The sequence below is a fragment of the Taudactylus pleione genome, unplaced genomic scaffold (assembly GCF_031769625.1).
Source record: "Taudactylus pleione unplaced genomic scaffold, aTauple2 ptg000850l, whole genome shotgun sequence".
Lineage (NCBI taxonomy): Eukaryota > Metazoa > Chordata > Amphibia > Anura > Myobatrachidae > Taudactylus > Taudactylus pleione.
The window spans coordinates 395,968-422,500 of NW_028285252.1; the positions used below are offsets into that span (position 1 = coordinate 395,968).

The window sequence follows — 26,533 nt, forward strand, 5'->3', positions numbered from 1 at the left end:
TGCTCGTAGATCCTTGTGGTTGCGGTCTTGGAGAGCAGACGCGGATTCAAAGAAAGGCTTGGAGGCCTTACCTTTTAATGGGGAATTACTATTTGGTCCGGACCTGGACAAAATAGTAGATACCCTGGCAAAATCCAGGTCAGCCTTCCTCCCTTCAGCTACTACACCTGCTAAGGTCCGGAGCTCGGCGTTTCGTTCCTTTCGGGTTCAGGGCAAGGCAAAGGGTCAGTTCTTCCCGAGGCAGTCCGCACCCAAGACCGCCTCAAAGCCAAAGAAGCAAGCCTGGAGTGCTAGGCGCCCTTCTTCCAAGCCAGAAGATAAGCCTTCTGCGTGATGGGACGGGCCTCCCTCTGGGGGACCCCAGAGTGGGAGGCCGACTTCTTCAATTCGCCCAGTGCTGGCACAATACCACCACGGATGCCTGGGTGCGAGAAGTGGTCTCCCAGGGGTACGCCCTGTCTTTTCGGCACAGGCCGCCTTGCCAGTTTTTTTGCACAAGTCCTTCTCAGGACAAAACCAAGGCCTTGCAGGTTCAGGAAGCCATAGAGGCCTTGCTGACGGCGGGGGTCATTATACCCGTACCACAGTCTCAACGTGGGATGGGGTATTACTCTACGCTGTTTCTGGTGCAGAAACCCAATGGCTCTCATCGCCCCATCCTCAATTTGAAGTCCCTGAACAGGTTTCTCAGGGTTCCCAAATTCAGGATGGAAACTTTGCGTTCCATCATACTGGCGATGGAACCGGGGGATTATATGGTCTCCCTGGATATCCAGGACGCCTACCTCCATGTGCCTATAGCAACATCGCACCAACGGTTTCTGCGGTTTGCTATTCTCCACAACCACTACCAATTCAGGGCTCTACCCTTTGGTCTCTCCACGGCACCAAGGGTATTTACCAAGGTGATGGCGGTCATGGCGGCTCACCTTCGGAGCCAGGGGATATGGTTGCTACCGTATCTAGACGACCTCCTCTTGCTGGCAAGCTCCCCGGAGGTACTGATCCAGCATCTCCACCTGACGGTCGCTTGTCTACAGGCGCACGGCTGGTTGATCAACTGGAAGAAATCCTCCCTCATCCCATCACAACGGATGGTTCATTTGGGGGCCCTGCTGGACTCTCGTCAGCAACGGATTTTTCTGACTCCAGAGAAGGTCTCCTCCTTACAGCTGCGGATTCACAGTTGTCTGAGCAGTGGCAGAGTGTCGGTGCACTCAGCGATGAGAGTTTTGGGGTCCATGGTGTCGGCATTCGACATGGTGGAGTTTGCCCAGTTCCATTCCAGGCCCCTGCAGGGGCTGATTCTTTCAGAATGGAACGGATTGCCACACAGGATCCGCTCTCAGATGCTGGTGTTGTCCTCGGAGGTGCGTCTGTCCCTAGCCTGGTGGCTGCAGACAGCGCATCTCCTGGAGGGGCGCCCCTTTTGGATCCCGGAATGGGTTCTGCTCACGACAGATGCCAGTCTCCGGGGTTGGGGGGCGGTGACAGGCTCCTTGTCACTTCAGGGTCGTTGGTCGGCGGAGGAAGCGATTCTTCCCATCAACATCCTGGAACTGCGGGCAGTATACAGAGCCCTGCAGTCGTCCGGCACCGCTCTTCACGGAAGGGCCGTTCAGGTGCAGTCAGACAACGCCACCACGGTGGCGTACATCAATCACCAGGGAGGGACTCGCAGTCGAGCTGCGATGTCGGAGGTGTCCCGCGTCCTGGCTTGGGCAAAGCGCTATCTTCCAGCTCTCTCGGGAGTTTTCATCCCAGGAGTCCTCAATTGGGAGGCAGACTTCCTCAGCCGTTACGATGTGCATCCCGGGGAATGGTCGCTTCATCCAGAGGTATTCCAACTACTCGTGGACAAGTGGGGGCTGCCAGAACAGGACCTGATGGCGTCCCGTTACAATCACAAGCTGCCTGTGTACGGGTCAAGGACAAGGGACGCAGGCGCAAGTCTGATAGACGCGCTGTCGGTGAAATGGCTGTTTCAACTGGCTTACTTGTTCCCTCCGATATCTCTGCTGCCTCGGGTCCTGCGCAAGTTCAAACAGGACGGAGGCACACTGATCCTGGTGGCCCCAGCGTGGCCCAGAAGGCCGTGGTACTCCGATCTGCGGAGCCTGTCCATCGACGCTCCGTACCTCCTACCTCAACGGCGGGACCTGTTGTCTCAGGGGCCCTGTCTTCACTCGGATCTGGGTCGACTATCTTTGACGGCGTGGCTCTTGAGACAGCCGTCCTGAGGTCTCGGGGCTTTTCTAGCTCCGTTATTACTACCATGCTGAGGGCGCGCAAGCCTGCTTCCGCGAGGATCTATCACAGAGTGTGGCACACTTACTTTCAGTGGTGCGAGGCCAGAAACTATGATCCCCAGGTGTTCCGAGTTTTGCGTATTCTGGCTTTCCTTCAGTCCGGTTTGGACTTAGGATTACGTCTTTCTTCACTGAAGGTACACGTGTCTGGTCTGTCGGTGTGGTTCCAGCGCAGGATCGCTGCTATGCCGGACGTACACACCTTTTTCCAGGGTGTTTTGAGAATCCAGCCTCTCTTTGTGCCACCTGTGGCCCCGTGGGATTTGGCGGTGGTTCTTAGGGCCTTACAGGGTCCTCCTTTTGAGCCCTTGGAGTCAGTGGAGCTCAAGTGGCTAACTTTTAAAACTGTTTTCCTCTTGGCAATTGCTTCTGCCAGGAGGGTTTCAGATTTGGGGGCGCTTTCTTGTCGTCCCCCTTTTCTGATTTTTCATCAGGACAGAGCGGTGCTTCGCACTCGTCCTGATTTCCTGCCTAAGGTGGTTTCCAGGTTCCACATTAATCAGGAAATTGTTGTACCAGCCTTTCAGTCACCTGATCTTTCGGCTGGGGAGACTTCCTTAGACGTTGTAAGGGCACTCCAGGTTTATGTGGACCGGACTAGTTCTGTGAGGAAGTCGGATTCTTTGTTTATCCTCTTTGGTTTTCACAAGAGGGGTTGGCCTGCCAACAAACAGACTCTAGCCCGTTGGCTTCGTTCTGTTATTATTGAGGCTTATATGCAGGAGGGTTTACCTGTTCCAGCCTCGGTTAAGGCTCATTCCACTCGGTCCGTGGGCCCTTCTTGGGCTGCTAGCCGTGGCGCCTCTGCTGTTCAGCTCTGTAAGGCGGCCACCTGGTCTTCCATTCAGACCTTTTTGAGGTTCTATGCGTTTGACACCTTTGCCTCTCAGGATGCATCCTTTGGGCGCCGGGTTCTCCTATCAGCACAGGAGCGTCCCCGCCCTTAGTTGGACTGCTTTGGGACATCCCCAAGGTCACCCTGTGGACCCCTATGGACCCTGAAGTAGAAAACAAGAGATATGGTAAGAACTTACCTTTGTTATCTCTGTTTCTACGAAGTCCATAGGGTCCACAGGGCACCCGCCCTGACGCACCTGGCTTCATATGGGCTCTGTGACTGGTCACCGGTTTTCCGTCTCCCATTTCTGTGAGTATGGTTCTTGTGTGTTCCAGTCTTCCTTCTCTCTGTTTCGTCTCCTCCTCCGGCCTGGGCTGCTTACCAACTGAGGTGCCTGTGGCTCGGGGGCGGGGTATAGGGGAGGTTGGACCCAAGTGCATCCTGGGAGCAGCTAAAAGCTTTAACTCCGTGGTGCCCGAGGATCCAGGATCCAGCTATACCCCAAGGTCACCCTGTGGACCCTATGGACTTCGTAGAAACAGAGATAACAAAGGTAAGTTCTTACCATATCTCTTGTTATATCTTATGTATGGTGTATATTCTGTATGTATCTATAGCTATATCTTATGTATGGTGTATATTCTGTATGTAGCTATAGCTATAGCTTATGTATGGTGTATATTCTGTATGTATCTATAGCTATATCTTATGTACGGTGTATATTCTGTATGTATCTATAGCTATATCTTATGTATGGTGTATATTCTGTATGTATCTATAGCTACATCTTATGTACGGTGTATATTCTGTATGTATCTATAGCTATAGCTTATGTACGGTGTATATTCTGTATGTATCTATAGCTATATCTTATGTATGGCGTATATTCTGTATGTATCTATAGCTATATCTTATGTATGGTGTATATTCTGTATGTATCTATAGCTATATCTTATGTATGATGTATATTCTGTATGTATCTATAGCTATATCTTATGTATGGTGTATATTCTGTATGTATCTATAGCTATATCTTACGTATGGTGTATATTCTGTATGTATCTATAGCTATATCTTATGTATGGTGTATATTCTGTCTGTATCTATAGCTATATCTTACGTATGGTGTATATTCTGTGTCTATCTATAGCTATATTTTATGTATGATGTATATTCTGTATGTATCTATAGCTATAGCTAATGTATGGTGTATATTCTGTATGTATCTATATCTATATCTTACGTATGGTGTATATTCTGTGTCTATCTATAGCTATATCTTATGTATGGTGTATATTCTGTATGTATCTATAGCTATATCTTATGTACGGTGTATATTCTGTATGTATCTATAGCTATAGCTAATGTATGGTGTATATTCTGTATGTATCTATAGCTATAGCTAATGTATGGTGTATATTCTGTATGTATCTATAGCTATATCTTATGTATGGTGTATATTCTGTATGTATCTATAGCTATATCTTATGTATGGTGTATATTCTGTATGTATCTATATCTATATCTTACGTATGGTGTATATTCTGTGTCTATCTATAGCTATATCTTATGTATGGTGTATATTCTGTATGTATCTACAGCTAATGTATGGTGTATATTCTGTATGTATCTACAGCTAATGTATGGTGTATATTCTGTATGTATCTATATCTATATCTTATGTATGGTGTATATTCTGTGTCTATCTATAGCTATATTTTATGTATGGTGTATATTCTGTATGTATCTATAGCTAATGTATGGTGTATATTCTGTGTGTATCTATAGCTATATCTTATGTACGGTGTATATTCTGTATGTATCTATAGCTATATCTTATGTATGGTGTATATTCTGTATGTATCTATAGCTATATCTTATGTATGGTGTATATTCTGTATGTATCTATAGCTATATCTTATGTATGGTGTATATTCTGTATGTATCTATAGCTATAGCTTATGTATGGTGTATATTCTGTGTGTATCTATAGCTATATCTTATGTATGGTGTATATTCTGTATGGGAATGTGCAGTGAGATGTACTAATTAAATTGCAATTGGCTGTCGCTGGGTCTGGGGGGCATGTTAGACACTTTCGTGCTGCCTGCACCAGGGATTATATAAGGCTCAGGACAATGGGGTAACTGGTCCCAAAACTAAAGATGGTTATTTCTGCTGTAGCGGACACCACGGATGGGAAAGGAGGATGAGAACGTGCTGGTTACACCCAAAGTAGGTTTATTATTCATGTTTGGGACGGACAGATTTTGTGTTAGTATATCATTGGGATAAATGCATTAATAATCCACATTACAGCGACTCAGCTCCTGTCCACAGGGAGATTCAGCAGAATGGGAATATTTATTATGCTCAGCTATGTACTAAGGACCTCACCGTGAATTTATTTCTATCTGGGCTCTTCTGTACTCGCATTGGCTGCCCCCCCCCCCCCCCCCCACACACACAGCTTACAGGATGCCCCATCCCCCCCAATGTTACCCCTCCGCTGTCCCTCACATAATTTCTGGGAATGGACCCCCCCCTGGCATCTAATGCACATTTCCATTCACCCCTCTGCAGTTTCTCCCACCCACAATCCTTATGGGTCGTGTCTTTAGAGTGTGAGCTCATATGGACAAGGACCTGTATACATCTAGTTTCAAGGTTCCCCAGTGTTCGGACAGCACAGGAAAACGCGGCTGGCCATGCGTCCGGCATGTGTATACGGCGACTGCTTTGTGTTTCAGACGGGAATAATAACAAAAAAAAAAAAAAAAAGGGGCGATCAGTTGCCCGACACCGCTTAGCCATAGAAACTGGCTCAAACCACTGCCAGTCTGATTCAGTGCATTGCATGCCCGGAATCTACCCCTCCCCTGTTACTGGATGATGTCGCTGGGACGAACGGCAATATCCCAGCAGTTGCGGCACACAGAAGATTCTGCCGCTGATACAGCAGGCGGTAATACGGAAGGGGTTAAGCAGCATCTGAATAGGACCCCCGCCCACCCTCCCCCACAACAGGGCGCAGATTCTGCTTGGAGCTCTGGGGAACAATGAGCAGCATTGTCAGGTCGCACCTCTATACAGGAGGGGGATTCTCTCCGTTACTGTCCCACCCATGACCCAGGCGACACGGACGCTCGGACCACCCATGATTCCAGAGGACACGGACGCCCGGATCTGGCACTGACTGGCTGGACAGAATATGGACAAACCGATTACTGATAAATTCAGAAGATGCGTCGACCTTCCCGTACCCGCAGCCACCTGGTGCGACACGTCGGGAGAGCGACGCCTAAGCGTATATACCGTGGATGCATTTGGAACGTGTCACAGCAGTTATAGAGGGCGCCACCTGGTGGCTGAATAATGTTAAAAATTAGAGCAATGCTTTATAGGAATTAAACCATTACCATGGAGCTAAATAAAGTATTTTTGTGAGGGGGGGGGGGGGGGGAGGGTGTTGGCGTCCGGTCTGTCACACCCTGGCAATAAAATGGTCTCCATGTCTAATTCAGGTCTCGGTTCTCACCTTTAAGAAGCTAAGCAACATTTCCTTGAATTCGTCCATGGAGGTCCCTCTGGTGGGCTTATCAAAGAGTACGAGCTCCCTCCGAGGGGCTGCATCTGGGTTACTCTCCACTTTTAAATTCTCCTCCACGCCGCATTTAATGATGACCTCCCTGTCCCTCCATAGCCCCCGGTAGACCTGTATGGGGGGAGACAGAAAGGTTACACATCTCTGACCCGGAACTATGTGGGTCATACACAAAGCAGCAGGTTTCCTCTACGCATCCAGCTAATATGGAGCCAAATCTCCATGGAGCGGCGACATCACTGAGGCACGAGGCACGTCACTGGTGCGAACTCCGCTGGTTGTAGGTGATGAAAGGCTGAGGTGGATGCGAGGCTTTCATGAGGGAGCAGCAGACATTTCTCCCAATAGAGGTCATACGTGTACATTTCCCCCAATAGAGGTCATACGTGTACATTTCCTCCAATAGAGGTCATACGTGTACATTTCTCCCAATAGAGGTCATACGTGTACATTTCCCCCAATAGACGTCATACGTGTACATTTCCCCCAATAGAGGTCATACATGTACATCTCTCCCAATAAAGGTCATACGTGTACATTTCCTGCAATTGAGGTCATACGTGTACATCTCCCAATAAAGGTCATATGTGTACATCTCTCCCAATAGAGGTCATGCGTGTACATTTCCCCCAATAGAGGTCATACGTGTACATAGAGTAAAACAATGACACATTTATACTATAAAAATGAGATTCCATCTGCCTGAAATGTCTTCCCGGGAGGTCAGCTCCTTAGCTCAGCGTGCAGAGGGGTTTGCGCACAATTGTCCTGCGCTGAGGTGCCCTAGCGGGAGCGAGACATTTTGCTGGTGGAAATTCTCACTCAGCATTGACCCAAGTTGCTCCATAACCCGGTGTGTGAAGCAATGATCCCAGTGACAGCAATGTCAGGAACATAACAAGAATTCTACAGCTGCTATTACTCACTACAACACCAGAACGCACGTGGAACCAGCGTGTTATGGAAATACGGTACCTGGTGGGTGGGCGAGGATGACAGGCACTGATGGAAGACCAGGGTGTGGTCATCGCACAAATCCTTGCAGGCGGAACCCGAAATAATTCCCTTCTTGTACTGGTCGCACTAGAAAGAAGAAAACAAACAAACAGCGTTGGAGGTCGCTGCAGGTGACGCCCACAGACAACTTTATCTAACACAGAGATCTGCAAAATCACCCATGATGGACAGCATTGGCCATTATCCATTCGGTGTTAATGATTCCCCCCCCCCCCCCCCCCACAATATATGGAAACAGAACATTTTCAGGGTAGAACCAACAACCATAAATCCCAAGTGCCCCTGAATTTGTGGACACTGATAGGGCGGAGCTTACAAAGAATTGGGAGGAACCTCACAGCCAAGTGGACATGATTGGGCAGAACAGGGGCGGGGCTTATATTGTCCCATTTTTACCTTTATAAATGGTGGGAGGTATGTAATATTTATGACCATGGAGCCTATTAATTTCACTAATGCCTCAGTGAGGTTCCTAGTGGATTAATAGGCTGACTCCACGGGTCAGACCACTGCGTGCGTGTGACAGGTACACATTACAGCACAGGCCTATTGTAATGTTATCACCACCTATCTCTAACCTGGCGGCCACCCTTGTACCGGCGGGTATTTACACCTAATATAGTGTATGACTAGGCTGGTCCTGTAGCTGTACATTTCCAGCGGTGCGCGTGCTAGCCAGGATCTCGACTAATTTATTTCTCTTAAAGGTCAATCTGAAGCGCAGATAATAATCTACTATACTCTGCTCAAAGCCAGTTCCTGAGCACTTCACACTGCAGTAAAACATGTTACACTCTTCTTTATTAAGTCTGTATTTTATATGTATATATTCTATATCTATCTGCGTGTGGAGATTGTGGAGCCTGTTCCTTAGTAACACTAATCTGTGCTGCATACAGATGTCCAGTGGCCATAATAAGGAAAATGTAAGACGTATTCTGCCAGCCTGACCTGGGATATATAACCTATAACGGTCGTGTGTTCCGGAAACGACCCATGTGGGGCGATCGTTACCATAGGCGGAAACATCCAACTGACTCAACCGCTGTCCCTTTAAATATCAGGGAAAGACGGGAATCATTTTCTTTCCCACCTGGTCTCCAGAATGGCCGAGGGAGCAAGACCGATCGCCCTACGATGGCGATTTCTCTTCTCCTTTTATCCCTGCCAGCTCCCCCATCCAGCGCAGTCCTCACAGAGCAGAAAGATCCTAACAGACTTCAATAAATAAATTAGTCCCAGCAGACGGTGCGTCAATACTCTGTTATCAGTTCGTCTTTAACAGTAACCTCCATCTGACAGACGGAGAAGTGCCTTAATTAAATCAGAGTGGCAGAGAGCTCACCGCAAAATATGAGCCAGCGCCCGTAAGAGACAAAAGCACTTTTCAGCCGGCCTGTTCCTAATGGCCATGGCGGCTCGGGACAATCTGCTGTACACTGTGGAGAGTCTGCATGGTAACCGTACACTCATGGCGGCCGGGATTTTATTATCCCGCAGGTGGGAGGGGACGTCTGCTCCAGGGGAAGCAACTGGTAAAAAGTTAGCAGAATAGTACGACAAAGATGGGTGAGAAGATGTCCACGTGCAGATTCCCCCGTCCCCCAAACAAAATAAATAAATCTGGATGCGGATTTGCCGAGAAAAACTTATTTATTTTTTTTATTTGTTTTTCCATTAAAGGGGTGAAAATCATCATCATGGTAACGCGGCTTCTCAACGCTTCAACTAAATTCATTAGTAAGAGATGGGACAGAAATCACAAACTATTACATTCGGTCTGAATCACTTGTAGATAGAAGCAGAGACCTGGCCGCATCTGACGCTAGTTGTGTCCTTGTCATTTATAAAAGGACACTTAAGGTTGTGGAAGAGACTCTTCATGCAAGAGAGAAGGGGCTGGGGGTGGGTGTTGGGAATACAGAAGACAGCAGTCATTAGCTGTTATTAGTAGCGGACATTACCGCTCAAGATCACGCCTAACAAATCCGAGTAGGGTTGACCATCAATGGTTGGGGGCCAATGGTCGATATTTACCAGCGATGGCGGGGCCCGATGGCGATTTGTCCTTGGTGTGTTTTTTTTCCTCTTTCTTTCAGGTCTCCTTTCCATTGTGCATGCTCGGCCAGAAACCATGGATGGTCAAATCATCATTGGTTTTCTGACGATGGGCACCTGCAAACTACCATCGCTTGGTGACAGCTTTGATGGACAACCCTACTTCCTATGCGCTTGACCACCCGAAATCCCATTGCCCTCCTCTATAAGCATCCCTTTAATGTGCACACATGCACCCGTGAATGGGACATACCTCTCAACCTTCTGGCCTAATCGGGAGAAAGATGAATGGAACGGAGGAACCGAGGTTCTTGCTTCAGAGGTGGACGCAATTAAAATATTGGTCGCGAGCATACATCTCTATGGTCACCATCTGGGAGATGCAGATCAGAAACGCACGGCGATCTAAGCAAATCCGATGGGCAACTCTGGGCGGTGACGGGAAGTGGCTATCGGTGGAGAAAGTGAAAGATGCAGTTCCAGTGGCCACGTACCATCGGACATTCTGCGCAACCATAGGGCTACAGTGATCCTGTACCAGCGGCTGTGCAAAAATATTCAAATGTTGCAGCTGCCGAGATTTGTATCGAGACGGCCACTCGCGGCGCCTGAAGTCCATTGCTTGTGTACGGAGACGCAACCATCGGACGCACATGGGCCGATCGGACTTCTGAGTAACCATGGCCGTGCAGAAGGGCCAACAGAACCAACATGCCAAACCCTTAACTACCGAGTACGGGATCTCAGACGCAGCCTGTGACAAGCCCCCCAAACTATCGCGACAGGACTGTGTTTGACTCGCTACCCCTCGTTACTGCCCACATACAGTCCCTGACTATCACACTGCCAATAGATCTCTGCGACCACTGTCGCAAGACCATCGCGCCACATGCACGGTGCGACTACAACGCATGGGCAGTAGGAAAAACATTTGCGAAAATATAGTTATTGCGGCCATCTCTGAATCAGGCTCATTATAACTTACTCACACAGATATATTATACACACACATCAGTGACAATAATGGTTTGCACGTGAATATGAGACCTAGGACTTCCCGTATATCCCAGATTTATCCCCAATACTTCTTTTACCATAATATCGCTTCCCGATGATCCCAAATTAACCAGAGCAAACGGAAATCGGTTTATAATTAACCCCTTACATGATTTTGGACCTAACAGGCCAATATGGGTGGATTTCTCTGCAAGGACAAAGCTCAGGTCACACGATTAGAGCCCCAAAATAGTAAATAGTCAGCGTTACACAATCTGTAGTGACCCCTATCATTACAGCCCCCGTCAGGCAGACGTTATTAGTCAGCGTTACACAATCTGTAGTGACCCCTATCATTAGAGCCCCCGTCAGGCAGACGTTAATAGTCAGCGTTACACAATCTGTAGTGACCCCTATCATTACAGCCCCCGTCAGGCAGAAGTTAATAGTCAGCGTTACACAATCTGTAGTGACCCCTATCATTAGCGCCCCCGTCAGGCAGACGTTAATAGTCAGCGTTACACAATCTGTAGTGACCCCTATCATTACAGCCCCCGTCAGGCAGAAGTTAATAGTCAGCGTTACACAATCTGTAGTGACCCCTATCATTAGCGCCCCCGTCAGGCAGACGTTAATAGTCAGCGTTACACAATCTGTAGTGACCCCTATCATTACAGCCCCCGTCAGGCAGACGTTAATAGTCAGTGTTACACAATCTGTAGTGACCCCTATCATTAGCGCCCCCGTCAGGCAGACGTTAATAGTCAGCGTTACATAATCTGTAGTGACCCCTATCATTAGCGGCCCCATCAGGCAGACGTTAATAGTCAGCGTTACACAATCTGTAGTGACCCCTATCATTACAGCCCCCGTCAGGCAGACGTTAATAGTCAGCGTTACACAATCTGTAGTGACCCCTATCATTACAGCCCCCGTCAGGCAGACGTTATTAGTCAGCGTTACACAATCTGTAGTGACCCCTATCATTACAGCCCCCGTCAGGCAGACGTTATTAGTCAGCGTTACACAATCTGTAGTGACCCCTATCATTAGCGCCCCCGTCAGGCAGACGTTAATAGTCAGCGTTACACAATCTGTAGTGACCCCTATCATTAGAGCCCCCCGTCAGGCAGACGTTATTAGTCAGCGTTACACAATCTGTAGTGACCCCTATCATTACAGCCCCCGTAAGGCAGACGTTAATAGTCAGTGTTACACAATCTGTAGTGACCCCTATCATTACAGCCCCCGTAAGGCAGACGTTAATAGTCAGCGTTACACAATCTGTAGTGACCCCTATCATTAGCGCCCCCGTCAGGCAGAAGTTAATAGTCAGCGTTACACAATCTGTAGTGACCCCTATCATTACAGCCCCCGTCAGGCAGACATTAATAGTCAGCGTTACACAATCTGTGGTGACCCCTATCATTACAGCCCCCGTCAGGCAGACGTTAATAGTCAGCGTTACACAATCTGTAGTGACCCCTATCATTACAGCCCCCGTCAGGCAGACGTTAATAGTCAGCGTTACACAATCTGTAGTGACCCCTATCATTACAGCCCCCGTCAGGCAGACGTTAATAGTCAGCGTTACACAATCTGTAGTGACCCCTATCATTACAGCCCCCGTCAGGCAGACGTTAATAGTCAGCGTTACACAATCTGTAGTGACCCCTATCATTAGAGCCCCCCCGTCAGGCAGACGTTAATAGTCAGCGTTACACAATCTGTAGTGACCCCTATCATTAGAGCCCCCCGTCAGGCAGACGTTAATAGTCAGCGTTACACAATCTGTAGTGACCCCTATCATTACAGCCCCCGTCAGGCAGACGTTAATAGCCAGCGTTACACAATCTGTAGTGACCCCTATCATTAGAGCCCCCGTCAGGCAGACGTTAATAGTCAGCGTTACACAATCTGTAGTGACCCCTATCATTAGAGCCCCCATCAGGCAGACGTTAATAGTCAGCGTTACACAATCTGTAGTGACCCCTATCATTAGAGCCCCCGTCAGGCAGACGTTAATAGTCAGCGTTACACAATCTGTAGTGACCCCTATCATTAGAGCCCCCGTCAGGCAGACGTTAATAGTCAGCGTTACACAATCTGTAGTGACCCCTATCATTAGAGCCCCCCCGTCAGGCAGACGTTAATAGTCAGCGTTACACAATCTGTAGTGACCCCTATCATTAGAGCCCCCCGTCAGGCAGACGTTAATAGTCAGCGTTACACAATCTGTAGTGACCCCTATCATTACAGCCCCCGTCAGGCAGACGTTAATAGCCAGCGTTACACAATCTGTAGTGACCCCTATCATTAGAGCCCCCGTCAGGCAGACGTTAATAGTCAGCGTTACACAATCTGTAGTGACCCCTATCATTAGAGCCCCCGTCAGGCAGACGTTAATAGTCAGCGTTACACAATCTGTAGTGACCCTATCATTAGAGCCCCCGTCAGGCAGACGTTAATAGTCAGCGTTACACAATCTGTAGTGACCCCTATCATTAGAGCCCCCGTCAGGCAGACGTTAATAGTCAGCGTTACACAATCTGTGGTGACCCCTATCATTAGCGCCCCCGTCAGGCAGACGTTAATAGTCAGCGTTACACAATCTGTAGTGACCCCTATCATTACAGCCCCGTCAGGCAGACGTTAAAAGTCAGCGTTACACAATCTGTAGTGACCCCTATCATTAGAGCCCCCGTCAGGCAGACGTTAATAGTCAGCGTTACACAATCTGTAGTGACCCCTATCATTAGAGCCCCCGTCAGGCAGACGTTAATAGTCAGTGTTACACAATCTGTAGTGACCCCTATCATTACAGCCCCCGTCAGGCAGACGTTAATAGTCAGTGTTACACAATCTGTAGTGACCCCTATCATTACAGCCCCCGTCAGGCAGACGTTAATAGTCAGTGTTACACAATCTGTAGTGACCCCTATCATTAGAGCCCCCCCATCAGGCAGACGTTAATAGTCAGCGTTACACAATCTGTGGTGACCCCTATCATTAGAGCCCCCCCGTCAGGCAGACGTTAATAGTCAGCGTTACACAATCTGTGGTGACCCCTATCATTACAGCCCCCGTCAGGCAGACGTTAATAGTCAGCGTTACACAATCTGTAGTGACCCCTATCATTACAGCCCCCGTCAGGCAGACGTTAATAGTCAGCGTTACACAATCTGTAGTGACCCCTATCATTACAGCCCCCGTCAGGCAGACGTTAATAGTCAGCGTTACACAATCTGTAGTGATCCCTATCATTATAGCCCCCGTCAGGCAGACGTTAATAGTCAGCGTTACACAATCTGTAGTGACCCCTATCATTACAGCCCCCGTCAGGCAGACGTTAATAGTCAGCGTTACACAATCTGTAGTGATCCCTATCATTATAGCCCCCGTCAGGCAGACGTTAATAGTCAGCGTTACACAATCTGTAGTGACCCCTATCATTACAGCCCCCCGTCAGGCAGACGTTAATAGTCAGCGTTACACAATCTGTGGTGACCCCTATCATTAGCGCCCCCGTCAGGCAGACGTTAATAGTCAGTGTTACACAATCTGTAGTGACCCCTATCATTAGAGCCCCCGTCAGGCAGACGTTAATAGTCAGCGTTACACAATCTGTAGTGATCCCTATCATTACAGCCCTCGTCAGGCAGACGTTAATAGTCAGCGTTACACAATCTGTAGTGACCCCTATCATTAGAGCCCCCGTCAGGCAGACGTTAATAGTCAGCGTTACACAATCTGTAGTGACCCCTATCATTAGAGCCCCCGTCAGGCAGACGTTAATAGTCAGCGTTACACAATCTGTAGTGACCCCTATCATTACAGCCCCCGTCAGGCAGACGTTAATAGTCAGCGTTACACAATCTGTAGTGACCCCTATCATTAGAGCCCCCCGTCAGGCAGACGTTAATAGTCAGTGTTACACAATCTGTAGTGACCCCTATCATTAGAGCCCCCGTCAGGCAGACGTTAATAGTCAGCGTTACACAATCTGTAGTGACCCCTATCATTAGAGCCCCCGTCAGGCAGACGTTAATAGTCAGCGTTACACAATCTGTAGTGACCCCTATCATTAGAGCCCCCGTCAGGCAGACGTTAATAGTCAGTGTTACACAATCTGTAGTGACCCCTATCATTAGAGCCCCCCCGTCAGGCAGACGTTAATAGTCAGCGTTACACAATCTGTAGTGACCCCTATCATTAGAGCCCCCGTCAGGCAGACGTTAATAGTCAGCGTTACACAATCTGTAGTGACCCCTATCATTACAGCCCCCGTCAGGCAGACGTTAATAGTCAGTGTTACACAATCTGTAGTGACCCCTATCATTACAGCCCCCGTAAGGCAGACGTTAATAGTCAGCGTTACACAATCTGTAGTGACCCCTATCATTACAGCCCCCGTCAGGCAGACGTTAATAGCCAGCGTTACACAATCTGTAGTGACCCCTATCATTAGAGCCCCCGTCAGGCAGACGTTAATAGCTAGCGTTACACAATCTGTAGTGACCCCTATCATTAGAGCCCCCGTCAGGCAGACGTTAATAGTCAGCGTTACACAATCTGTAGTGACCCCTATCATTACAGCCCCCGTCAGGCAGACGTTAATAGTCAGTGTTACACAATCTGTAGTGACCCCTATCATTACAGCCCCCGTCAGGCAGACGTTAATAGTCAGCGTTACACAATCTGTAGTGACCCCTATCATTAGAGCCCCCGTCAGGCAGACGTTAATAGTCAGCGTTACACAATCTGTAGTGACCCCTATCATTACAGCCCCCGTCAGGCAGACGTTAATAGTCAGTGTTACACAATCTGTAGTGACCCCTATCATTAGAGCCCCCGTCAGGCAGACGTTAATAGCCAGCGTTACACAATCTGTAGTGACCCCTATCATTAGAGCCCCCGTCAGGCAGACGTTAATAGCCAGCGTTACACAATCTGTAGTGACCCCTATCATTAGAGCCCCCGTCAGGCAGACGTTAATAGCTAGCGTTACACAATCTGTAGTGACCCCTATCATTAGAGCCCCCGTCAGGCAGACGTTAATAGTCAGCGTTACACAATCTGTAGTGACCCCTATCATTACAGCCCCCATCAGGCAGACGTTAATAGTCAGTGTTACACAATCTGTAGTGACCCCTATCATTACAGCCCCCGTCAGGCAGACGTTAATAGTCAGCGTTACACAATCTGTAGTGACCCCTATCATTAGAGCCCCCGTCAGGCAGACGTTAATAGTCAGCGTTACACAATCTGTAGTGACCCCTATCATTACAGCCCCCGTCAGGCAGACGTTAATAGTCAGTGTTACACAATCTGTAGTGACCCCTATCATTAGAGCCCCCGTCAGGCAGACGTTAATAGCCAGCGTTACACAATCTGTAGTGACCCCTATCATTAGAGCCCCCGTCAGGCAGACGTTAATAGCCAGCGTTACACAATCTGTAGTGACCCCTATCAGGGAAACCTTTGGGACACTTGTAGCACTTTTCCCATTTCCAGCATAACATCCAGATTCAGAGATACTATTCTTATCCTTCCATGACCCTGACATGTTACCCGCAGGACAAGGGCGGTCAGGACAAAGGAGGCATTGATTGGCACTGGGAACCAAAGCAGAATGAAGCCCTCAGGGTCATATTATGTTAAGTCCAGCTGTTGGGGGGTTTCTGCCCTTTCTCCCCAGCTTCAGAGGAGACTCGTGCACCAAATTGGGAACAAAGCTGCATTGGATCCAGGACAATCACTGGAAGTGCTTCACGTGGTGTCATTGTGCTGCAAACCTTCTGTGACGGAATTCTGAGGAAGCCATCCGAGCGTCCAGGCGCCACCGTCCTTCCCCAATAACGCCACAACCACTTGTGTGGGACAGGTACGGAACTAGTGTCTCCATTAGTAAAGGTGACCAGCAACTATGAATGAAGAATATGGCACTTACAGGGTTTCCCTTATAAAAGCCAATTTACTAAGCCTTGGAGAGAGAGAAAGTTGATGTAAATAAAGTACCAACCAATCAGTTCCTATCTGTAATTTTTCAAACAGCCTGTACAGTGACAGTTGGGAGCTGATCGGTTGGTAGTTTATCTCTGTCAACTTTATTTCTCTCCAAAGCTTAGTAAAGTACCAACCAATCAGCTCCCAAATTTACTGTACAGGCTGTGTTTGTAAAATGACAGATAGCAGCTGACTGGTTGGTACTTTATTTACGAAGCCTTGGAGAGAGATAAAGTTGACGGAGATAAAGTACCAACCAGTCAGCTGCTATCTGTCATTTTACAAACACAGACTGTACAGTGAGAGTTAGTAGCTGATTGGTTGGTACTTTACTAAGCCTTGGAGAGAAATAAAGTTGACAAAGAAAGAACCAACCGATCAGCTCCCAACTGTCACTGTACAGACTGTGTTTGTAAAATGACAGATAGCAGCTGATCGGAGATAAAGTACCAACCAATTAGCTGCTGTCATTTTACAAACAGCCTGTACAGTAACAGTTGTGAGCTGATCGGTTGGTACTTTGGGCCTGGTTCAGACCTGCTTTCGAGCGCATCGCGCTCGCAAGTGGGTCGATGGTGGGCCAATGTGCACACGCGGCGTGCGCAAGCCCCGTAGCGAGTGAGAAATCACTCGCTCCGGGGCTTTCAACAAAACGGGGCGGCTGTCGATGTTGATAGACAGCTCGCCCCATTTTGTAGGCGGGGAGGGGGGGGGTAGCTGTACAAACGGAGGCGTTCCCGAAGGAACCCCTGGCGTTTTTGGGCGGCCCTACTGACATCACTCGTGTCAGTAGTGGACTTCCTATTCTATTTGCGAGTGCCGAGACCCTACCACAAGGGTTTCCTCGCAATGCCGATGGTCGCTATAATCGCGACCATCGCCAGGCCGCTCACACAAACTGTGGGTGGTCACCCACAGCTGTGCGAGCAGCGTGGAGGCCGGAATTTAAAAAAAAAAAAGGGACGCCCTGATTCAGAGCGAGCGTACGCAAATAGCATGCACCTCTGAATCAGGCCCACTTTATTTCTCTCCAAGGCTTCGTAAATAGACTCCCAAGTCTTAAATCTGGTTGGCGGCCAATGGATGTTGGTATTAGGGCTGAGCATCCCACCAGGTGTTCCTTTACGATAAGTGCGTTTGCTCAGCAGGTTCCAGGAAGCCCAGGCTGGCTCTACGAGGTGGGTTTCACGCCGGATCCCATGGATTGTTTCAATTTACAAATCCCTCACTCCCCCCAAGAAGGGATTCTGCCCTAATAATAGACATCAGAAATACAGTGTTGTGGGGGTCTCTGACACAGGGGTCTCAGAACACAGTAAACAAATTGTTTCATGAAAACGTCGCTGCTCAGGCAACAGAACATGGAGGAAAGAAAGGTCCTTTTTTTGCACTGAAAAGCAGCTTCAGATCCTCCTCAGATCTCTAATTACGGCTGCAATACACCGAGTGGTTCTCCAACTCCTGCAAGAAGCGTTTACTATGCAGAAGGCTCCGTCTAATGAATATTAATGGCAGAACCACTTCTTAGCCCCCCTACAGCATAAAATATGCGTCTCGGGCTGCCATATGCAGATTCGTGTGTAAGTCACGTTTCGCTTTTTAGAGCCACTTTAACAAATGGAGCTTTTCTGAGTGTGCGATGGCAGAGTCAGGGGCCTTGGACTGAGGCAGGGGAAGGTTGGCACCGGGCACTGGACGGGTAGCAATGTCAGGGAGCCAAGGCCATCTGTCCTGGCCGCACTCGTACCTGGTAACAAATCAGAAAAATTAACCAGAGCGGACACAGAGCTGGAGAAATCAGAAATGTTATTTTACAGTAGGATCTAAAGGCTTATTGGGAGCTATTCACTTAGGGCCTGATTCAGAGCCGCTCGTAAGCAGCCGCTCGTTCGTTCCGACCGATGTTCGCACAACTGCGCATGCGTACGGATTTTAATACGCATGCGCGAACCAGTCAGTGCGTCTGAAAATCGTTTGTTCGCTAAATAGCGAATGCCTGCTATTTTGAGTGACAGGAGGAGGCGTATGTGGGTGGTAACAGGGGAAGGTGCTTGAAAACTGGGAGTGGAAATCAGAACGCAGGCGTGCTTAAAGGTCAAAACGGGCATTTTATGGGTGTGCATAATTAATACAGCAGCGTCATTGACCACGTCACTGGGTTATTTTATAGCCAGAACTGCTCGAAAGATTGTGGTAGGAAAAACCAACCGCAAGAATAGCGAGCAGTTCATACGCTGATCGATGTACTCGATTAATCTAATAAATAGCGGACATGACGTATGATGTGAGCGGCCAGGGGGCGTATTTTTCAAAATTACGACCGCAAGTTTTGTTCGCTCGTTCAGACATAGAGGCGTGAACAGACCGCAAAGTGCAAACGGTTCATTTGAATAGCTAGCCCTTTTTAATGAACGAGCGAGCGCAAATAGCGTCCGGCTCTGAATCAGGCCCTTAGTGCCTCGTGCCTCACTGGTGCAGTCAATCTGATAATCACTAGAGAGCATAAATATGCATAGTAAAAGTGCTCAATTTCTACTACATTATAAAATAAAGTCCTTTTGTGTCGCAGGTGGGTGGTCCCTGCAAGGATATAGCCCCACGTACTGCGCCGATATGCTTTATGTATGCAGCACACGGACAGGAGCCGGCGTAACGGAAGAATGTGATTCTGGCTGCGGCCTGTATCTGAGAGGCCATCTCATTGTAGGCACAGGGCTGTCCCTTCACTCCCAGGCCTCTGGTCTCCATGGCGATCACAAAGAATACCCTTCCGGGATTTATCTGGGTTCATTACAACGTAATTATTTCATCATTAATCGTGCACATTCATGGCTGCCAATGGAGCCTGGCAACAGCACGCCGTTGTCATGAGGCCGGCGCTCGCACAGTATCCCGGCCTCCCAGCTGGTAGGAAGCCGACTCACTCACCCCCTGGGGCCATTCACAGGAACCGATACAGAACCATCAGGCACAATGGGGCTGAGCGCAGTCAGAAGGGAAAGGGGAGTAAATTGCGCAATAGAAGCGTTCTTGCAAAAAAAAACCACCTATGAGATAAATACGAGGTGCGAACGTCTCTATAGCGGCAGCATATGCGGCTATTTTTCCACAAGTCACCATCGTCTGTGCGTACTTGCAGGTGCAGAACATACGCCCCCTAACATTTGCAGGTCTGCATGGCCCACGTACATTTTCTATCCTATTTCTTCTCCCCAGCTTATAATCACTAGGAGAATGAGTGTAAGCTCTGCGTACAAGTAGCTGGCAGGATAGTTACTATTTGTACAGTATAATGCAAGCCTTGCCACACTTTAAACACTCATTGCCTGCTAACAGCGGAGGCAGACATTATATGAGATGAGCCAACATTCATAGGAATGAGGTCTATCCACTCACTTGAATTTTGTGCAACACTGAGGCACGAGGTGCTCTGTGCCTCTTCCCTCCATCAGGTCAATAGGTGCAACTAAATGGACAGGCCACATAGGGTCAGCCTCGGCCTCTACTTAGCACGGTCAACAGTTAGTTACACTTTAATGCAGGCCTGGCCAAGCTGTGGCTCTCCAGCTGTTGTGAAACTACAAGTCCCAGCATGCCTTGCCAGAGTTTTAGCGTTCCCTAATAGCAAAACTGTGGCTTGCTTTAATGTATGAACCATGTCATAAACCTACTGGTGTGTCCTCATACACCTAGCAATTATGCCCCATGCAGCGCAAGACGGTTAGCGCGACAGACGCTCTCAGCGTAGCATTTATTTCTTTATATTTTGTATCTTATTCTCATTGAAGACGCAGTGAAACGCCCCCCACAGTGTAATAGAGACGCCGGGCTGCGACAAACTTCACTAGAATTTGTTTTAAACACGTACAAAGTCGTAGATGAAGCAGAACTTGGCGTGACGAAAAGCCGCGGCCGTTTCATCGTAGCACTTGGTACACAGATTCGGACTCAGAGGTACAAATGTCACACATCAAATAGATCAGTGTAATGTAGCAGAGTCGTTGTATAACTCCCGGTTATTTATGCGAATAAGAAGCAGATTCTGAGTGAGAAAGACGCTGGGGGGCTGTTTGGCGCAGAGTGTAAAAGGTCACATCTGTATGTATCAGGTCCCCTCTCAGTCATTATAGAATACTGGCCGGGTGATCAGTCTGTGCTGAGATGTGAGAGGAATAATCTGCATCCTGGGAAAGGCCATTAGCTGTCTATTTCTGGTGCTCGTTCTATGAGCTCCGCAGTCATTTCATACAGATCATTATAACATTCAGAGATGCTCTGCGGCCTCTTCTCATCTCCCTCACAGTTACGGTGTCTATTATTTCCTAATGTTACTGACACAGGTAACAGAGCGCTCTGTCCACCAAACCGCTGGAAAACACAGTATACAGAACGCGCCTTTGCTGAACCTGACATTTACGCCACTGGCAAACCAGTAGGGTGTAATTGTATATATAGTACAGTAAGGGCATGTTTGCGAAACTGCTTGCTGCAAACCTGGTGTTTGCCTGCCTGCTTGCCTTCCATCCTTGCAGTGTCTCCCTGCCTTCCATCCTTGCAGTGCCTGCCTGCCTGCCTGCCATCCTTCCAGTGCTTGCCTGCCTTCCATCCTTGCAGTGTCTCCCTGCCTGCCATCCTTGCAGTGCCTGCCTTCCATCCTTGCAGTGTCTCTCTGCCTTCCATCCTTGCAGTGTCTCTCTGCCTGCCATCCTTCCAGTGCCTGTCTGCCTTCCATCCTTGCAGTGCCTGCCTGCCTTCCATCCTTGCAGTGTCTCCCTGCCTGCCATCCTTCCAGTGCCTGTCTGCCTTCCATCCTTGCAGTGCCTGCCTTCCATCCTTGCAGTGCCCGCCTTCCATCCTTGCAGTGCCTGCCTGCCTTCCATCCTTGCAGTGCCTGCCTGCCTTCCATCCTTGCAGGGTCTCCCTGCCTGCCATCCTTCCAGTGCCTGCCTGCCTTCCATCCTTGCAGTGCCTGCCTTCCATCCTTGCATTGCCCGCCTTCCATCCTTGTAGTGCCTGCCTGCCTTCCATCCTTGCAGTGCCTGCCTGCCATCCTTCCAGTGCCTGCCTGCCTTCCATCCTTCCAGTGCCTGCCTGCCTTCCATCCTTGCAGTGTCTCCCTGCCTGCCTTCCTTACAGTGCCTGCCTTCCATCCTTGCAGTGTCTCCCTGCCTGCCATCCTTCCAGTGCCTGTCTGCCTTCCATCCTTGCAGTGCCTGCCTTCCATCCTTGCAGTGTCTCCCTGCCTTCCATCCTTGCAGTGCCTCCCTGCCTTCCATCCTTCCAGTGCCTGCCTGCCATCCTTCCAGTGCCTGCCTGCCTTCCATCCTTGCAGTGTCTCCCTGCCTGCCATCCTTCCAGTGCCTGTCTGCCTTCCATCCTTGCAGTGCCTGCCTTCCATCCTTGCAGTGCCTGCCTGCCTTCCATCCTTGCAGTGCCTGCCTGCCTTCCATCCTTGCAGTGCCTGCCTGCCTTCCATCCTTGCAGTGCCTCCCTGCCATCCTTCCAGTGCCTGTCTGCCTTCCATCCTTGCAGTGCCTGCCTTCCATCCATGCATTGCCCGCCTTCCATCCTTGTAGTGCTTGCCTGCCTTCCATCCTTGCAGTGCCTGCCTACCTGCCATCCTTCCAGTGCCTGCCTGCCTTCCATCCTTGCAGTGTCTCCCTGCCTGCTATCCTTGCAGTGCCTGCCTTCCATCCTTGCAGTGTCTCCCTGCCTTCCATCCTTGCAGTGTCTCCCTGCCTGCCATCCTTCCAGTGCCTGTCTGCCTTCCATCCTTGCAGTGCCTGCCTTCCATCCTTCCAGTGCCTGCCTGCCTTCCATCCTTGCAGTGTCTCCCTGCCTTCCATCCTTGCAGTGCCTGCCTTCCATCCTTGCAGTGTCTCCCTGCCTTCCATCCTTGCAGTGTCTCCCTGCCTGCCATCCTTCCAGTGCCTGTCTGCCTTCCATCCTTGCAGTGCCTGCCTTCCATCCTTGCAGTGTCTCTCTGCCTTCCATCCTTGCAGTGTCTCCCTGCCTTCCATCCTTGCAGTGCCTCCCTGCCTTCCATCCTTCCAGTGAATGCCTGCCATCCTTCCAGTGTCTCCCTGCCTGCCATCCTTCCAGTGCCTGTCTGCCTTCCATCCTTGCAGTGCCTGCCTTCCATCCTTGCAGTGCCTGCCTTCCATCCTTGCAGTGCCTGCCTGCCTTCCATCCTTGCAGTGCCTGCCTGCCTTCCATCCTTGCAGTGCCTGCCTGCCTTCCATCCTTGCAGTGCCTGCCTGCCTTCCATCCTTGCAGTGTCTCCCTGCCTTCCATCCTTGCAGTGCCTGCCTGCCTTCCATCCTTGCAGTGCCTGCCTGCCTTCCATCCTTGCAGTGCCTGCCTGCCTTCCATCCTTGCAGTGCCTGCCTGCCTTCCATCTGTCAAATCTGGATACAAAAAAATTATACTGAAATAAAAGGCAGCTTAGAAATGTACGTGCTACAAGCCGAAATTATGAAATTAATGTATTTTTTATGCACAAACATAACATGTTCTGCGGAAGGAGGCTCCGTGCGCTAATCAAACTTTACAAGCCTCTAAAATGACGATATAATTTCTACTCTACAGATTAATCCACCAAAAAAATGACTCAGCAACAAAAAATAATTTGTAACGTTTCACTGTAAATAACCATCCATGAAGCAGCATAAAATCACTGCCGGTCATGTGAATAGTTATTTAGGAGACGACATTTCCAGCCATTAGTTATAATGTCCTCTCTCACCTGTCTGCGGTTCCTGACGTGTGTGGGAGGGACAAACAGAACTACATTATCAGAAACTTGATCTTTACAAATAGATTAGTTACAGCCCCTCTTCAAATTCTGCCGCTTCCACCATTGTGAGACCCTCTCTCCCCCTGGATGCGATTAAGACCCTCATCCACGCACTGGACATCGCCCGCCTGGACTACTGCAACCTCCACCTATCTGGCCTGCCTCTCCCCAATTCCTAGCAATGCTGCTCATCCCCTGCACCCCCCCCTCTGCCAGTCACCCCAGCTATTGTTACTCCTCTCCTCTCTAAACCCCCCATCCTAAATCCATCCAGGCTCCCTTGCTCTTCTCACCCCCCCTCAATTACTTCTCGCCCCAGTGTGGTGAGTCGCTATGGTTGAGGGGGGTCTGTGTTTGGGACGGAGGCCTGCCGCAGCTCTCTGCCCCGACATGTCAGTATACTTACCGGTTATTTGGTGGAGCAGTGCAGGGGATCTCTGTCTCCTCCTCTTCATCGACCTGTCCAGCGAATCCGCTTCCTGCGCCGGGCCGGGCCCCTGACCATCGAAGTAGAGCGGCAGAAGTGGGGGAGGCACTTCAGAGCCTGCATTGGGGCACTTCTGTCATCAGCTGGAGAGCGGCAAGAGCTGCTGCCATCCCTGAGCACCTGCCAATCCGCTCACCGACCGCTGCTGCTGAGGACGGGGGCAGGGACTGGCACACCAAAGTACTGAGCTACAGCGGAGAACTGGAGCACAGGCAGCAAAATGCTGTTCTGCCCTCCATTAATGTACCCTTTGGGTCAGATGACTGTGTGGGTGCCCTGGGAGGACCGCCCGTTACCCCCCCTATAATCCGGCCCTGCTCCTTACGCAGCTCTGGCCTGTTCGCTCCACCTGAGCCCCTAAGTCAGTTACTGTGCCGCGCTCTCTATTGTAATGTATTGTTCGCTAAGCTCTCTTTGCGCGGTGCTGCGGAGCCTTTGGATGGTGCCTTATAAATAATAATAATAACACTATCAATAACAGAAAAATCACTTCCAGTTAATATCATGTCGCACATGAGCAGACCGCGGCTTTTATTCCACTCCTCACCAGCAAACGACTCAAAGTAAATTAGTTTTCAGATACAAATAACGGTCTTTAATTAAAGTGTACCCATCATCATTAATAAACACGTTACAATGAATTGGCTGGTTATTGCAGATTGGATTACTGACTGTACTTTTCCCTCAGACGCGTCAGATTACAGCACAAACGTTTTTGCTCTTTAATGCCCAATACTTGATCCAATACATAAACCAGAAGTGCGCAAAAGACAGATCTGCATATCCCCCCCCCCCAACATTCATCAGCGCAAAACTGCGACAAACTGAGCCTCGGTCCTCGACCAACCGGACTCCGCCCCCAGTTCGCTAAACGCCATTGCTTTTGGGTTAAAGCTCCACCTACTTCCATGTAAGCTCCTCCCTTTCTGAGGTCTGGGTAGGAGGAATGGGCCTGTTGTGGAACATCTTCCAACAGGTAATGGATAATAAAACAGGTTCCCTAATGGGGAAACAGACCAAAGCGGCTCACACCAGCATCCGTGATACCGAGTATCAGTAACAGAGGGCACAATTGTTTTTAGGTCACTGGTGTTCGTGTGGCCCCACAGGGACCTGAGTATTTCCTGTATTGGGCCTGGGGCTTTACTCAACACAATGTTACATTCCGTAGCATCCAATAAAGCCGGGAGCGGTCATGTTTTAAGCCGCAACAGAAATGCGACTAAATTGCGTTTCATGGTCAGGTCTCCGGATGCGAATGACTTGATTGGCTCACCTGTCGTTTTATGCAACGTGTCACATCTGGGTGTTAGGGTCTATTCAGCAAGAGTGACGATGTTACACAGAATATTATTGGCCGCGAGTTTTTATTAATCGTGATAATTTATGGCTACTATTCAGCAATATTTTGTGCAGGGACAGTGGTTGCGGTAACACGCTGTCCCTGCGATGTCATAGGAGGCAATGTTATCGGGATTCCGCAAACAATCCCTTCTGTTTGTTCCTCTGCGCATCCTCAGTCATGCGCTCGGGAACAGTCTCCGTCCCTACTCGCTGTCACCTCCGACGGGGTAAGTACAACTCCAGCCTGTCCGAACTGAGTGACATGTGTATACAGGCTTTATACTAGCCTGTATACATGTATACATATGTGCTTTTATATTTAACATTTACAGTATATATAAATGTGAAATATAATCGCACATAAATATACATGTATGCAGGCTAGTATAAAGCCTGTATACACGTCACTCAATTTCGGCAGGTTTAAAAGGCTCTAGGTGGACTTACCTGCCGGCGATCACCGGGAAGCAGGGACGGAGACTGGGCGGGCTTACAGGATGCTGCAGGGACTTATGGGAAATATTCCCTCTGTCCCTGCAGTTTTCGGTATATTTAAGTATTTTCTTCGTATAACGCCATTGTGAGGTGGCGTTATATAATGGAAATATTTTGAGTGGTTTAACACTTTTTGCTTCGCTGAATAGCAAAGAGCGTTAAAGCACTGTACAGATGAATGGCTGATCCCTACAGTGCGGTACTGATCCCTACAGTGCGGTACTCAGCGAGATGGGAATTAATGGAGAAGATAATTGCGTTATCTTCTCCATTAACCCATTGCTGAATAGGGGATTTACATAAAAAATACAGAAACTATGATTTCCATATTTGTTATGTAATAAAATCATTGCTGAATAGACCATCACATGGAGATTATCTTGCACTTTGCGAATAAGTTTACTTTTTTTTTTCAACTTATAAATAACAAAACTCAATAACTTAACCTCATAATGGCTACAAATTACCATTAGTCTCCGTAATAAACACCCTAAAACACAAATCTGCGCCCCGACATTTCTCATCCCAAAATGCCTCCACATTCCCCCTCAGACCTTCCGTATGTAACTCTATCCCTCTCCAT

General features: G+C 48.9%; 1 protein-coding gene across 2 annotated transcripts in view; it reads right to left on the reverse strand.

The window, feature by feature from the left end:
- The window catches only part of DIPK1B (divergent protein kinase domain 1B), a 104,162-nt gene that overhangs the window by 6,165 nt on the left and 71,464 nt on the right, over positions 1–26,533 (reverse strand). For both annotated transcript variants that reach the window (XM_088458767.1, XM_088458768.1), the window contains exons 4-5: positions 7,727–7,834; positions 6,686–6,862 (exon numbers count right to left, since the gene is read on the reverse strand). In XM_088458767.1, coding sequence (XP_088314893.1) covers positions 6,686–6,862; positions 7,727–7,834 — 285 coding nt within the window. The remainder of the gene's footprint in view (positions 1–6,685; positions 6,863–7,726; positions 7,835–26,533) is intronic.